The sequence below is a fragment of the Oryctolagus cuniculus genome, chromosome 9 (genome assembly GCF_964237555.1).
Source record: "Oryctolagus cuniculus chromosome 9, mOryCun1.1, whole genome shotgun sequence".
Lineage (NCBI taxonomy): Eukaryota > Metazoa > Chordata > Mammalia > Lagomorpha > Leporidae > Oryctolagus > Oryctolagus cuniculus.
In genome coordinates this window covers 541,290-557,405 of record NC_091440.1, presented here as the reverse complement: position 1 = coordinate 557,405, position 16,116 = coordinate 541,290, and the positions used below count along the sequence as shown (strand labels likewise).

The window sequence follows — 16,116 nt, the reverse complement described above, 5'->3', positions numbered from 1 at the left end:
CTAACATGTGGCAACAAATCTGTTTTCCAGCTGAAAATGCGGCTCTAAAATGCAAGCCCAGCATAGCAGAAACCTGTGCGCTGCCCGCCCGTGGCCTCTCTGCCTGGGCCATGAGGGCGCTGCGGGGGCAGCCTCTGCTCTGGGCACTGCTGCTGTGCCTGCCCTGGCCGGCGGGCGCGGCCGAGCATGAGGAGGTGGCCCGGCACGCCATCGAGTTGCACCGGGGCAAGGGCGCCGCCGCGGCTCCCCGCCGGCAGTGGCTGCTGGGCGGCTGCCGCAGGCTGTCCGGCCTCCTCCACCAGAAGAGCGTGGTGCTGGACAAGCTGAGAAACGCCGTCCGCGCGGTGGAGAGAGACCCCGGGCTGTCGGAGGCGGAGAGGCTGTTCCAGGTGCACACGTTCGAAATCTTCCAGAAGGAGCTGAACGAAAGTGAGAACTCCGTGTTCCAGGCCGTCTACGGGCTGCAGCGCGCCCTGCAGGGGGACTACAAGGACGTGGTGAACATGAAGGAGAGCAGCCGCCAGCGGCTGGAGGCCCTGCGCGAGGCCGCCATAAAGGTGAGGCCACCTGCCGGGAAGCCCTGGCGGGGCGGGCAGTGGGCCTTTTACCTGGGCTCCCCAGTCCTTCAGAGTGTTACCCACATTCTGCCAGCAAACTGACGCAGAGACGAGTGTCGGGTGCAGGCTGTGCAGGAGGAGTTCGGACACTGGGTCCACCTCAGCCCTCCATGGTCCGCCCCAGCCCCTCAGGGTCCTGCTCCAGCCTCCTAGGGTCCATCCTAACCCCCAGGGTCCGCCCTAGCCCCCCAGAGTCCACCTCAGCCCCTCAGGGTCCTGCTCCAGCCCCCTAGGGTCCGTCCTAACCCCCAGGGTTGGCCCAGCTCCTCAGGGTCCTGACCCAGACCCCCAGGGTCCACCCAGCCCCTCAGGGTCTGCCTCAGCCCCCCAGGGTCTGCCCTAGCCCCCCAGGGTCTGCTCCAGCCCCTCAGGATCCGTCCTAACCCCCAGGGTCCACCTAAAGCCCCCAGGGTCTGCCCCAGCCACTCAGGGTCCTGCCCCAGTCCCCTAGGGTCTGCCTCAGCCCCCCTGAGTCTGCCCCAGCCCCTCAGGGTCCACCTCAGCCCCCCAGGGTCTGCCTTAGCTTCCCAGGGTCCGCCCCAGCCCCCTAGTATCTGCCCCTGCCCCTCAGGGTCCACCTCAGCCCCCTAGGGTCCGCTCCAGCCCCTCACGGTCCTGCCCCAGCCCCCCAGCATCTGCCCCAGCCCCTCAGGGTCCACCTCAGCCCCCCAGGGTCCGCCCTAGGCCCCAGGGTCCTGCCTTAGTCCCCCAGGGTCTTCCCCAGCCCCTCAGGGTCCACCTCAGCCCCTCATGATCTGCCTCAGCCCCCCACCCCACCCCGGGGTCCTGTGAGGGCCACCACATGTCATAGCCTCAGTGTTTGTGACAGGCTTGGTCTAGTCACTGTCCACATATTGAAAAAAGAATTTCAAAGTCAGTTTTAAACAGTGTATACATTTAGAGTGAGGAGTTTGTCCCAGTTTACTTTTAAAAGGATGAGAGCCTATCTCAGATGTCACATTGTTTGTGTCGCCTTCCAACACCATGGCACCAGACGCGCTGTCACACACATCTCCTTAAGCCTTTGTTTCTGGAGTCCCTGCTCTGGGCCAGGCATGTGCTGCAGCCTGGAACGGATGAAAGAGCGTTGCATCACCACAGGAAAACCATGGTGTTACCGCAGCCTAAAATGGGCGAGGGGATACAGAATTACTAAATTTTTATCACTGAACTGTAGATTTTTTTGGGTAGAAATATGGTGATTGTCAGATGTTTATGTCAAGGTCATCAACAGCCCTGATCAGTCATGTTGCTGGTGTTACACGTGTGTGTGAGCCCTGTCAGTCTTGCCAGTGTTACACATGTGTGAACACCATCAGTCACCCTGCCTGTGGTAGGTGCTTGTGAGCCCCGTCGCCTGGCCCATGTACACGTGTGTGTGTTACACGTGTGAGCTCCGTGACTGCTGTTGTGGGCGAGGACAGAGCAGGAGCTGTCTTTGATGAGGTGTTACTGTTGCACGAGATTGTTGTTGTTACTCTGCACAATGTGACGTTTGGGTTTGTCGTTCTAAAGAGGGATCCAGGTTTGTCATGAAGTAGACAGACAGGAGCTCGAGTAGCTGATGCTGGTTCAGACGCCCACAAGTCCTTTCCACTTGTGTGGCTCTGTAGTGCTCCAGCCGCCCTGCTGTCCAGGATTCTCCTGCGTCTGTGTCAGAGGCACAGAAGGTGGCCGTGGTCACAGGGTGCTGGCACTGTCCCAACCGGCCCCACCCCCTTAGATGTGGGTGAATATTTCAACAGTCAGGGTAATGATTACATGTGAGTGTATAAAATGCCCTGCCCATCAGTTTCCGTGTAAGTAACACTGTCAGCTTCTACATGTTTTCTGGAACAATCCCCCTTTGTAAATGGAAAGTGACTTTGTGTATCTTGCTTAAAGACGTAGGTAGCGGCTGAATGTTCAGTATCACAGCTGTGTTAAAGTGTAGGCAGGGCATCTCCACGCTCATGAACATATGACCTGTGTGCTCCGTCACAGGTCACACTTGTGGCATGTGTGTGTGTATGAGAGACTCTCCATAGACACTTGCCAAGCGCAGCTCCAGGCAGGGACTGGGGCGCCCCGCCCGTCCTGGCCAGCTGGCGCCGGAGTCCCTCCTCCGTGGACAGAGCAGCCCGCGGAAGCCTGGGGGTTTATTTCCTAGTAAACCTCACTCTGTTTCCCACAAACAAATAGGAAGAGACGGAGTACGTAGAACTTCTGGCTGCAGAAAAGCATCAAGTGGAAGCCCTTAAGAACATGCAGCATCGCAACAAGAGCTTGTCCATGCTGGACGAGATCCTGGAGGACGTGAGGAGGGCGGCGGACCGCCTGGAGGAGGAGATCGGCGAGCACGCCTTCGACGACAACAAGGCGGTAGGCGCCGTGTGGCTGGAGCCGCCCCCGTGTGGGCTGTAGCAGGGTGGGAGGCCTAGGAAGGTGGCATGCGGGCATGCTCTGGGAGACTGCGCCTCCAGGAGTGAGTCACCCATTATCGTCGGGCCCGTCTCGCTGGCCAGTTGTGCCCCCAGGGGCACTGGCCTCTGGTCTCTAGAAAGCTTAGGTGACTCCAGTGCCGAAGGTGGGTCCGTGAACTCTGCTGACAGCATCTGCGTCTGGAGCAGGACTCTGACTGCCCCCTCGTTAGAGGTGTCCAGGATTCTGAGGGGGAGTTAAGATGGATGCCGAAAACTGACTGTGGGTCTCGGTGTAGACTCCGAACAGTTAGTGGTGAACCACATCTGAGTAAAGCCAGAGCAAAGAGGGGGAGAAAGAAAGGGACGTTTACAAAATTGGCCCTGGATTTCTGAAAGCGTGTGCCCTAAAGTAGGTATTTGGAAGTAGCAGAAGTCCTGACGTTTCGATCCTGGAAATTACGTCTTTGTTTTAGAACAAAGTCCCACCGCCTGCTGATGGACACCTCACAGAATGTTCTCCTGGGTGGCAGTTGCTTTCTAGACACTGAGTGTAAGAGCATTGAGTTGATCTCGGTCGGTGCTGCCGGTTGTCCTTTCAGGTCAAAGGGGTCAATTTTGAGGCAGTTCTGAGGGTGGAGGACGAAGAGGCCAGCTCCAAGCAGAACATGACGCGGCGCGACGCGCAGGGGGACTTGGGGCTCAGCATGCTGATCGACTCCCAGAACAACCAGTACGTGCTGACCAAGCCCAGAGACTCAACCATGCCGCGGGCCGACCACCACCTGATCAAGGTGGGGACCGCGTGTGCCTGGCGTGTCCATGTGGGCAGATTACCACATGATCAGGGTGGGGACCGCATGTGCCTGGTGTGTCCATGTGGGCAGATTACCACAGGATCAGGGTGGGGACCGCATGTGCCGGGCATGTCCCACATGGGCAGACCACCACATCATCAGGGTGGGGACTGCATGTGCCTGGCGTGTCCATGTGGGCAGATTACCACATGGTCAGTGTGGGGACCGCATGTGCCGGGCGTGTCCCACATGGGCAGACCACTGCCTGATCAAGGTGGGGACCACATGTGCCTGGTGTGTCTCATGTGGGCAGATTACCATGTGATCAGGGTGGAGACCGCGTGTGCCTGGTGTGTCCCATGTGGGCAGATTACCACATGATCAGGGTGGAGACAGTGTGTGCCGGCCTTGTCCCACGTGGGCAGACCACTGCCTGATCAAGATGGGGACTGCGTGTGCCTGGCGTGTCCACCCAGGCAGACCACCACCTGATCAAGGTGAGGACCACGTGTGCTGGACGTGTCCATGTGGGCAGACCACCACATGATCAGGGCGGGGACCACGTGTGCCGGGCGTATCCCACTGCAGCCTGGTCTTCTGAGCGTTCACAGAGACCTACGTTGTCTCTGATCTGAGATGTCTCACGTAATGTTAACTTTTTCCTAGTGGAATACCCATGTTAATGTTGAAATGAAATGTGATTCTGCTTTTGAGAGTTTAGAAGACTTTTTGTCAGGCTCCTATCTTCAGCTCTCTGGAAACCGTTTTCAGTGACATAGAAAGCCCCCGTGAGGAGTGCCGTGTGGCCTTGCTCAGACGTAGGGTGCACAGTGTGGGGCCCCGGCACGCGTGCGTTCCAAGTGGAGGCCGCTTTGTCGTCCCCTGCTGCTGTCCCAGCAGCTACCTGTCAGCTCACATTTCTGCTGCCTGTTTTGCTCTGCATAGGACATCGTCACCATAGGAATGCTGTCCCTGCCCTGTGGCTGGCTCTGCACAGCCATCGGATTGCCCACGATGTTCGGTTACGTCATCTGTGGGGTGTTGCTGGGACCTTCAGGACTGAACAGCATTAAGGTAAGAGCAGAGTGACTGTTGCAGGATCTGTTTACGGGTGTGGCATGTCTGGCCCACGGGCCGTCTTAGGCCAGCCACGTCACCTGGTCTGGCCTTGCCAAGGTAACCACAGGCAAGGCTCCAAGTTCAGTGCAGCTGTAGCAGACTGACTTGTCAGCTGGTGATCCTGGTGGCCTGCGAGTGATGTTGCAAGGATCCAAATGGCCCTCGGCAGAAAGTGGGTTCCCCAGCCCTGGAGAGAATGAAGACTAGGAAGGGGACCAGGTGACCGGAGGCATCCCTGGGGCTCCGTCAGAAGGCCCTCTAAATCAGGGGTCACGCACGGAGGGTGGCCTGGCTGGAGAGCACCCTGGGTCAGGTCCGTTTCCAAGGTTCCGTCTCCTGTGGTGGACCAGACTTCAGAAGCTCCCACCCCCGGCAGCGCTGAATCAAATGTGTCCTAGACAGTCCTTGACGTGTGCAAACTGACCAGGACCCGGCTTCTACAGGCAGGGCAGCCGCGAGACTGCTCTCATGGGGGCTGTCTGTGGGGCAGGCGGATGGCCCTGCCCACATACGGGGGCTTCCGAGGCTGTCATCAGTGTACACATTGTGTGGGCCAGGAGCCCCGGGCCAAGGTGACACCCTGCAGCCACAGACCCCCCAACCTCCCGATCTCCCCTGGGAGCCTGGCGCCCTCTGCAGCCAGTTCACAAGCAAGCCAGGTCGGAGGGCCTCCAGGATTGCCTGGAACAACAGCAGTCGAGGAATCGGCCCACGAGACTACCGAGGTGCTGGAGCCGCGCCTGGCCGTCTGCGAGCAGGGCCTTGGCTGGGCTGACGTAGCCTCTGGGAGCAGTGCCCTGCGCAACTTCCTTTTCTTCACCTGATTGGAAGCCGAGCTGCAGCCTCTTCCTGCCCCGCCCACTCCTCCCTTTGGCAGGGCGTTTGCAGATGGAATTTACCACACTCCCCTTCCTTTCTGAACAGCAGAGCTGGCTCCTGAGCACTGGACACCATAAAAATTATGATTCTTTTCTTTTTTAAATATTGATTTATTTGAAAGTCCAAGTTATATAGAGAGAAGACAGGTAGAGACAGAGAGAGAGATCTTCCATCTGCTGGTTCACTCTCCAGTTGGCCACAATGGCCGGAGTTGGGCCGATCTAAAGCCAGGAACCAGAAGCTTCTTCCAGGTCTCCCTCGTGGGTGCAAGGGCCCAAGGACTTGGGCCATCTTCACTGCTTTCCCAGGCCGCAGCAGAGAGCTGGATCAGAAGTGGAGCAGCCAGGATTCAGACTGGTGCCCATATGGGATGCCGGCACTGCTGGTGGAGGCTTTACCTGCTGCACCACAGCACCGGCCCCTGCTCGTTTATTTCTCTCATTTCATGTCCTCTGCCACACTTCCTTGCTACTATTGTTTTCTTATTTATTCTCAAAATTAGGTTGTGACTTATGACTTCAAAGTAAGAGTTGAAAACCCTGTGCTTCCTGAGGCTGGTGCTGAGGCAGTGAGTTAAGGCGCTACCTGTGCCCCTGGCATCCCACGTGGGTGCTGGTTGGAGTCTCAGCTGCTCCACTTTCAGTCCAGCTCCTCTCTGATGGCCTGAGATAGCAGAAGAGGATGGCCCAGGGGTAGGAGCCCCTGTGCCCATGTAAGAGAACCAGATGGAGTTCCAGGCTCCTGGCCTTGGCCTGGCCCAGGCCTGGCTGTTGCAGCCATTTGAGGGGTGAACCAGCAGATGGAAGCTCTCTCTGTAACTCTGGCTTTCAAATAAATAGATCTTTAAAAAGCCTGTGCTTCTTAACGATTGCAAGCCATCGACTTGCTACCAGGAGAGGTAAACGTTCAGGTCCAGCTGTGTGTCTGCCCCTCGCACTTGGGCCGCCCTGCTCCTGGGGCTTTGTCTTGCTCTACCTGTGAGGGCACTGTCTCCACGGTGTTGGTGACCTATTAAGGACTCATGGAGATGGAAGTGCAGCAAGTCCAGGAGTGGCTCCTGGAAAGTGGAAGGAAGTGGACACTGCAGCCGAGCCGGAGCCCGGGGAGCCCACCGTGACCAGGAGGCCCGGATTCTGTGATGCAGAAGACATTCAGAGAATGGCCTCTGGGGAATGTGCTGCCTTGGGTGTCTAGGGGAGGGGTGTTCCCGCTGAGCACCAGCCTCACGCCACCTTGTGTCTTGTTTTTCAGTCTATCGTACAAGTGGAGACTTTGGGAGAATTTGGGGTGTTCTTCACTCTGTTCCTTGTTGGCCTGGAGTTTTCCCCAGAGAAGCTGAGGAAGGTGAGACCCCACAGCTCAGGGCCGGGGGTCGGGCTGCTCCCGGCTGGTGTCGTGGAACAGAAGGTGGTACTTAGTGTGGTGCTGTTCTTGGACCATACATTCAGCTGGAATTGCTTTGCTGGTTGCAGAGGTCTGAGAAGGGCAGGACTTCCCGGAGGTGTCAGACTGTCAGGGAAGTGCCTCAGCCGGAACTGATTGACGGGCACTTTGTTTCCCAGCAGAGCTCTTAGAAGAGGGACACAGTCGGGGCCGGTACTGTGGCGAAGCAGGTAAAGCCACTGCCTGCAGTTCCGGCATCCCATATGGGTGTTGGTTTGAGTCCCGGCTGCTCCACTTCTGATCCCACTCTCTTCTATGGCCTGGGAAAGCAGTGGAAGACAGCCCAAGTCCTTGGGCCCCTGCACCCATGTGGAAGACCTGGAAGAAGCTTCTATCTTCAGATTGGCACAGCTCCGGCCTTTGCAGCCAAGTGGGGAGTGAACCAGTGGATGGAAGACTTCTCTCTCTGCCTCTCCTCTCTCTCTGTGTTACTCTGACTTTCAAATAAATAAATCTTTAAAAAAAAAAAAAAAAGAGGGACACAGTGAACACTGGTGGTGAAGAAAAAACTAAAGTAAGATCAGGTGCCAAGTGCCTTCAGCACGAGGCTGCTTCAGAAAGTGAGTGGAAAACAGAATTAAAGTATGAAGAACAGAAACTTTTCAGAATATGTAGATAATGTGTTATGAACAAACTACATGGATCACAAAGCATTTTGCACCAAAATAGACTCTCTCTCTCTCTTTTTTTTAAAGATTTATTTGTTTCAGAGGTAGAGTTACAGAGAGAGAGGGAGAGACAGAGTGAGGGCTTCCATCCTCTGGTTCACTCCCCAAATGACCACAATGGTTGGAGCTGGGCTGATCTGAAGCCAGGAGCCAAGAGCTTCTTCCAGGTCTCCCATGTGGGTGCAGGGGCCCAAAGACTTGGGCCATCTTACTGCTTTCCCAGGCCATAGCAGAGAGCTGGATAGGAAGAGGAGCACTGGGGACTTGAACCAGCGCCCGTAAGGGATGCTGGCACCATGGGTAGAGGCTTAACCTGCATCACTGCACCATCCCCTAGACTCACTTTTAATTCCATTTTCTGCCATGCACTTCTTGAATTAACCTTAGTGCTAACATCAGGGTGGCCCGGGGTGATCACCATGCTGGGAACAGCCTCCTGGCCTTTTTGGTAGCCTGGAATTGTTCGTCTCTTCTGCACTCCCAGGTCTCCCAGCACAGGAGGGATCAAACGTAGATTAACAAAGAATTTACAGCCGGCGCCACGGCTCAGTAGGCTAATCCTCCGCCTTGCGGCGCCAGCACACCGGGTTCTAGTCCCAGTCAGGGCACTGGATTCTGTCCCAGTTGCCCCTCTTCCAGGCCAGCTCTCTGCTGTGGCCCGGGAGTGCAGTGGAGGATGGCCCAAGTGCTTGGGCCCTGCACCCCATGGGAGACCAGGAGAAGCACCTGGCTCCTGGCTTCAGATCAGCGCGGTGCGCTGGCCGCAGCGCGCTGGCCGCGGCGGCCATTAGAGGGTGAACCAATGGCAAACGGAAGACCTTTCTCTCTGTCTCTCTCTCTCACTGTCCACTCTGCCTGTCAAAAAAATGAAAAAAAAAAAAAAAAGAATTTACACACTGAGTGTCAGTGGCTAACCTGTGACACAGCCACTGCCGGAGAATGTGCAGGAAGGAAGAAAGCACTGTGCCCTAACTTTGACAGACAAGCATGAGCCTGTGACAGGCCCATGGAACCCGGAAGCACAGACACGTGGGCAGCCGTGTGCCAGTAACTGTGGGCAGCTTGTTTTCCTTCTCCTCCACTTTCCTGGTTTCCTGTAACAGTGTCGCTGACCCCTGCCACAGCTCCCTGGCTATTTGTGGGCCAGGTCCTTCTAACGCAGAGAGTGCCCTGTGCCTGCCCACTGCTCCTCTCCCTTTGCACACCTCTCAGGTGTGCCTCTGTACAGGTATTCTGAGTTACTTTAGGGTATGGCTTGATAATTCCCACCTGTCAGTTTCTGAGTCCAGGGTTTAAAGAAGTGGGCATTTGGCCCAGTGGTTAATCCACCTGCATTCCACATCAGAGTGCCTGGGGTCAGCTTCCGGCTGATGCACACCTGGGAGGCAACAGGTGATGGTTAAGTGGTTGGGTTCCTACCACCTGTGACAGACACCTACATTGAGTTCTTGACTCCCAGTTTTGGCCTGGCCCAGTCTGGCCATTGTGGGCATTTGGAGAGTCAACCAGCAGATGGGAGCTCCGTGTCTGTCTCTATCTCGCTGTCTTTTGAGTAAGCAATTCATACAGAGACATTTTAAGGGAATCGCCCTGTTCCTGGGACCTGACAGAAGTGGCCCATCCCTCTGCGGCCCTTCCAGAGGTGTGTGCAGGGAGGGACCCAGGCTCCGGTGGTCAGAGCCAGAGCAGCCAGGCCTCGCCTCCACAAATGCCACCTGGGCCCGCTCCATGGAATACAAGGCTTCTGTTTCCTAGCACGCTGGGCCTGTGTGGGTTTCTGTGTGTGTCAGAGCTACAGACGTTTATAGAAAGCTGTGATTCAGGGCGGGGTGGACTGGGGTGGGGAGACGGGTGCGAGGGGTCCTCATGAGGACACACCAGCAGTGTGAGAGTTCACATTCCTGTCTCTAAATCTCCTAGTTATTCCTAGTTATTCTAGTTATCTCCTGTAGCATTCAAAGGTAAGTGATAATGTTACATAACATAAAAATGTGAACATAGTGGCTTTGTTTTTTTTTTTTTTTTAATTTTACTTTCATTGTATTTGACAGGCAGAGAGAGATCTTTCATCCAGAGTTCACTCCCCAAAATGCCTACAACAGCCAGAGCTGGGCCCAGCCAAAGCCAGGAGCCAGGGGCACTTTTCCTTTAGGAGAAATGTGCTGAGTCAGGTTTACACAGTGCTGGGTTTTACTCTTTCCTACAGGCGAAATGTGCTGAGTCAGGTGTAAGCAGTGCCAGGGTTTACACTTCCCTACAGGGGTCACATGCTGAGTCAGATTTACACAGCGCGGTTCAGCCTGGGGTTGTCAATCACCCTGGAGTCAGCAGGATGTTCTGACGGGCTTGAGTGTTGGAGTGGTCTGTGTGCACTCCTCCTACCACGGCTCTCTGTGGGAAGGTCACTTCCCATTAAGGCACAGTGGACGTTCCCTGAGGTCCCCGTCACCTGGGAGCTGCAGGTTCTCGGCATGGGCTGCACCTGGCTGGCACGGGCTCAGCAGTCAGCGTGGACAGCCGCGGGGTGTGTGACCGCAGAGGGCGCCTCGTCTGTCCTGTAGGAGTGGCCGTAGACAGCGGCAGAGTGCTGTCTCGGAGCAGACGCGTGGCTGTGTGCTGTGCTGAGGCATCCGCTGCTGTGATCTCTCTGAGGTGTGGAAGATCTCCTTGCAAGGCCCGTGCTACATGACACTGCTGATGATTGCCTTTGGCCTGCTGTGGGGACACTTTCTGCGGATCGGGCCCACGCAGAGCGTCTTCATTTCTGCTTGTCTGTCCTTGTCCAGCACACCCCTCGTGTCCAGGTTCCTCGTGGGCAGTGCTCGGGGTGATAAAGAAGGTAGGTGACGTGTCTGCACATGGGAGAGGGCGTACGTGAGCATGCAGTGGGGCTGGGCTGGGGCTGGGCCAAAGTCGGGAGCTGGAAACCCAGTCCAGGTCCCCCACATGGGTGGCAGGAACCTAGGTAGTTGAGCCATCAGCTCCCGGGACCTGCACTAGGGAGCTGGGTTGAGAGCTGCAGCTGGGAATCGACCCAGGCACTCCATGTGTGACATGAGCATCCTAACCACCAGGCTGAACGCCTGTTGGTGTCTTTAACAACAACAACAACAAAAAAACAAGATTTATGTATTTGAAAGGCAGAGTTAGAGAGAGATCTTCCATCTGCTGGTTCACTCCCCAGATGGCAGTTGTGGCTGGACTTGGGCCAATCCAAAGCCAGGAGCTTCTCTGGGTCTCCCACGTGGGTGCAGGGGCCCAAGCACTTGGGCCATCCTCCGCTGCTTTCCCAGGCACATTAGTAGGGAGCTGGATCGCAAGTGGAGCAGCCGGGACTTGAACCTGTGACCATATGGGATGCCAGTGCCTACCCGCTCTGCCACAGTGCCAGCCCTTGGTGTCCTTTTTATAAAGGCCAAGCTAAAGCCTGAAGTGAGGAGATGGAGGCGTTGCCACTGTGTGGGCTCTGTGCTGGGCTGTAGATCTCAGTGGGAGTTGATAGTTAAGCCTGCTGGAGACGTGTGCACCTGCAGCCCAGTTAGAAAATGTGAGCTGGGGCAAAACATTGTTCTATCACCGAAAGGAAGTACCAGTCCTTCGTTCGACTACTGATCAAAAGATGGGAGCCGGCGTTGTGGCATAGCAGATTAAGCTGCAGCCTGTGACACCGGCATCACATATGGGCGCCAGTTCTAGCCCCAGCTGCTCCTCTTCTGATCCAGCTCTGTGCTGATGACCTTGGACCTGGTCCAAGTCCTTGGACCCTTGCACCCTTGTGGGAGACCTGGATGAAACTCCTCGCTTCAGCTTGGCTCAGCCTTAGCTGTGGCCATTTGAAGAGTAATCCAGCAGATGGAAGACCTCTCTCTCTCTCTGTCTCTCTCTCTCTGTAACTCTGCCTTGCAAGTAAATAAATGAAATTTTTTTAAAATCACACATTATTGAAGACATCAATGGAGAAAATCCATGGTCATGGATACAAAGTGTTACTGTGTAAAGATGCTGTTTCTCCCCAGATCTATAAACTCGTGGTTATTGTAATAAAATATTAGTTTTCCATGAAACTTGTCAAACTGATCTAAAGTTCACTTAAAATAAAAACTGCTACAAGCAAGATGGACCCTGGACTCCAGAGGACAGTGCTGTCCAGTCCTCTGGGCACCCTTCTCACCTACTTGGGCTTCTTCTTGCTCCTTGCCGTGTACAGGAGCTGACACGGCAGCGTATGTCCCACCCCAGCCCCACAGGAGATCTCTCTGTGCCCCGTCCCCCCAGCCTGCCTTGTCGGCCAGCAGGTGGGACTACGGGTGGTTGCAGGAGGGGCCACCAGCTGGGGGCCACAGGCTCCATGTGAGAATAGCACAAGGATGTGGTCATTTCGGGCCGGAAGGGACCCCTTCTGAGGCTGGAAGGTTGAACTTAGGAAAGGATCATGGAAGCATGCCGACTGAGCCACCCAGCTTAGATCTGTCTCGGCGTGGCGTCCTCCAGTGTGCTGTGGTCAACTCAGAACCGCCGGAGTCCAGCCTATGACATCTCCCCTTTTAACACCCAGACGGCCTCTCAGGGAAACCCCATCCCAGGAGCCCAGCCACCCCTGGAGACAGGTGGGAACATGAGAGGACAAAGGAAATGCGGAGCGTGAGAAAACTTATTTCACACGCTTGTCTCCTTCCTGGTGTGGTCACAGGATAGCTGTCCCCATCTCCCCTTGCCCACTGCCCCCACCCCTTCTCCACATTAACTATCCTGCCTGGGATCCTGGCAGCAGTTGCTAAAGCTTGATTGCTCTCCCCCGACCCGGGAGGTCACTTGAGCTGCTGCACTTGACACTGCATTGATATTGTCACACAGTGCTTTCCAGTGCCAGATGATGGGGTTTGCTCTGAGAGGGCTCCGCGCTGGCTGCCCCTTCCCCACGGTGCAGTTTAGAGTGAAATGTGGGTAAAGCAAGGAAACAGATCCATGTGAACATCGATTTTGGACGGGGAATGGAAGCCAAAGACCCCATGATAGAATCTTAGGAGTTGCTGGGTGATGGGTACTGGGAGGAAGGAGACCAGGGAGGCTGCGGCCAGAGGGCAGAAATCGTTACTAACACCTGCCCCTGCCACTTGTCCAGCCCAGTCCATGCTAGTTCCAGAGTGCTGCCCGCCTAGGCTGTGGCTTTAAAGGGGGGGGGGGGCACAGCAGGGTGCCCCAGGTAAAGAAATTTAGAATCCTCCCATCCTCCCATCTTTTTCTGGTTTAGTTTCCGTTAGTTCAAGGAAGGGACGTAACCATGGCCAACTCCTCCTCTCGGAGTCTGAGTTACTGCTGCTTCCCCTGGGCGTCGCGAGTGTCTGCAGCCCTTCTGTCCGCTCTCACGCTTCTAGGTGAATAGGGCCTTGCGCCACAGCGTGTGAGTACTGCCTCTGATGTTCCTTTGTTAACCTTGCATGCACTTACTCCTGTTCTGAATCTAACCTTGTGCAAGCAGCACATGCAAAAAATGTTTGCTTTTCAAAACTGAGGGGGGAAAGTGGCATCATTGATGAGTGAGAACCACTCATCCACATGGAAAAAAGCAAAAGCAGCCCCGACCAAAACTGCAAAAATCTGCTTCTCCGTTGATCAGACATGGAAACGAGAATAGCAAAACTTCAGAACTATTGAAAGGAAATGTGGGCGACTGGAGAAGAGAGAACCCAGAAGAGAAAATAATAACAGTGGACACACTAACTTGGTGCCTTTGTTTAAAGGTATTTTATAAGTCACAGGCTAGGGGAAGGCGTTCACTACGGACAGAAAAACAGGTGACTGTTGAGAATGTGCTGGAAGTTCCCATACATCCAAGCACAGCCATAGCTCAGGAAGGAAGGGAACAGGATGACTGATGGTGAAGACGCTGCCCTCGCGAGAGTCAGCAGCTGCGAGGCACCAGTGACCGTGGGGAGGGGCACGGATTTTCAGACCGACGTCTTCACACCAGGAAGAGCGTAGGGTCTCCAGGACTCCTTAGCATTCTCAGAAGAGAACCATTTTGCCAACCGAAAGTTGCATTTCTAGACAGAAGACTAGAGGATTCCTGAGATCAGCACACATCCGTGGCAGCCACGTCGTCAGTGGCAGGGTTGGCGCGTGGTCGCAGTGTTCACTCACCCCCCGTGACTGGCTGACAGCAGCATGTTCGTGTGCTGGGGTGCTGCAGAGCTTGCTCTTTTTTTTTTTTTTTCTTTTTTTAAGACTTATTTATTTGAAGGGCAGAGTGACAGAGATCTTCCATCTGCTGGTTCATCCCCCAAATGGCCACTGTGGTCAGAGCTGGGCCAGCTGAAGGCAGGAGCCAGGAACTCCATCTGAGTTTACCACGCAGGTTGCAGGGGCCCAAGACTTTTGCTATCTTCTGCTGCTTTCCCAGGAGCATTAGCATGGAGCTGGATCAGAAGTGGAACAGTCAGGACTTGAACCAGGACTCTGACATGGGGTGCTGGCATCACAGGCCAAAGCTTAACCTGCTGGGCCACGACGCTGGCCCTGGGTACTGCAGAACCTGAGCTCCTGGGAGGAACGCAGATGCAGAAGTAGCGTGTGTCATGACCTCGGGTACCAACTCTGAAAACCTGCCGAGCTTTCGCTAGAAGCCTGGAGACGGCTCTGCAAGGGTCGGTCCCAAGTGTGGCACTTGTAATAATTGTTTTTGAAACAATGGATAGCCACTAAAACGTGGAAGCGTGGTCCGAGGATTCCAAACCACGCCATTTTGATGACTGCAGTTTTGTCCTAAGTTTTGATCACGAATTGTGGGTCCAGCTTTGTTCTCTTCAGGGTGGTTTTGGATTTTCCTGTTTCTTCAGAAAACACGGATGGAGCTGGGGAGGTGCTGTAGCCACTGGGGCGTCTTGGGTCTCTATCGGCTGTGCTCTGAGTCTAGCATCCAGGCCCGTTGCCCGTGGGGTCCACCCTGCTCCTGATCTGCAGTAAATGGCGGGGTTGTCTTGGGTTTTGTCGCTGCAGTCTTTTGCTTTCTCCACGAGGGATCTGCGGCTGTGAACTGAGGGGATTCCATCCCTCCGGCTGCCGGCCTCGCTTCTGAGAGGTGCTCGGAGCTGTGCTTTTCGGGGACCGCGGGGTGGAGCGTCGGTGGGCACAGGCAGCTGCGAGCTGATGGTTGAAACCGGGCTGGGTGTTCCTGGTGTTCCTTGCATTCTTCGGCTGCATGTATTAGAAAATGCTGTCAGGAGTTCCTGCACAACCCGGACCTAATGCCAGCCCACCGCAGCCCAGAGCCGCCCACACAGCTGAGACACCCCCTGGGGAGTTCTGGTTTATTTTGTGCTGTTTTTCTGCTTCTGAAACCAGTTCGTCAGATATAGGGAGCCCCTCGAAGGCGCTCAGTATGTACGCCCACCCTACATGTCTGCTCCATTCAGTCTTGGCAGCTGGAAGCCAGCCAGCAGCTGGACTGTGGTGGGCATTGGCTTCGAAAGTGTGTCTCATCCGTGGGCGGGGATGAGACACAGCCCAGCACTGACACGTGGAGGCCTCCTGGGTGGGACCTGGCCTGCACAGCCCAGGGCTGCACGGGAACTCTGAGTCCTGTGCTGTGGCCTGGTTGGTTCCCCCAGGGATGAGGACAGGTGGGAGCCATGTGTGCAGGGTAGGGTAAGGGGCCCCAGTGGTGAGGAAGGAAGGAACTCTGGTGGGAAAATGAGCAACCAGAATGTTCCTGACAGCCTGTTTGTGAGAGCGGAGAGTGGAAACCTGAGTGTCCATCAGGCAGGGTCTGCTGTGACTGAGAGAGTCAGAGCTTTGTGTGTCACACAGATGGTTCTCTCTCTTTTCCTTTTTAAATATTTATTTATTTATTTCAAAGGCAGAGTTGGGGGCGGGCGGAGACAGAGGGAGAGATATCTTCCGTCAACTGGCCCTCTCCCCAAATGGCCTAAACCAGGAGCTGCAGCTTCTTCCATGACTCCCTCATGGGTGCAGGAACCCAAGCGCTTGGGCCATTCTCTGCTGCTTTCCCAGGTACGTTAACAGGGAGCTAAATTAGAAGTGGAGCAGCCAGGACACAAACCAGCACCCATATGGTTCGCTGGTGTTGCAGGCAGGGGCTTTACCTGCTACACCACGATGCTGGCCCCACATGGATGGTGTTCAAAGGGCAGCAGAACACAAGGAGCAGGTTGTACCAAAGTCAGCTTACAGGTTT

At 55.4% G+C, this 16,116-nt stretch overlaps 1 protein-coding gene across 20 annotated transcripts in view; it reads left to right on the top strand.

Moving 5' to 3' along the window:
- The window catches only part of TMCO3 (transmembrane and coiled-coil domains 3), a 51,733-nt gene that overhangs the window by 6,236 nt on the left and 29,381 nt on the right, over positions 1-16,116 (top strand). For 8 of the 20 annotated variants that reach the window (XM_070048541.1, XM_070048534.1, XM_070048538.1 and 5 more), the window contains exons 3-8: positions 31-557; positions 2,799-2,978; positions 3,619-3,810; positions 4,759-4,887; positions 7,063-7,155; positions 10,575-10,761. In XM_070048541.1, coding sequence (XP_069904642.1) covers positions 111-557; positions 2,799-2,978; positions 3,619-3,810; positions 4,759-4,887; positions 7,063-7,155; positions 10,575-10,761 — 1,228 coding nt within the window. In that variant the 5' untranslated portion in view covers positions 31-110. The remainder of the gene's footprint in view (positions 1-30; positions 558-2,798; positions 2,979-3,618; positions 3,811-4,758; positions 4,888-7,062; positions 7,156-10,574; positions 10,762-16,116) is intronic. The other 12 variants (XM_070048543.1, XM_070048547.1, XM_070048544.1 and 9 more) reach the window with 2 other exon arrangements.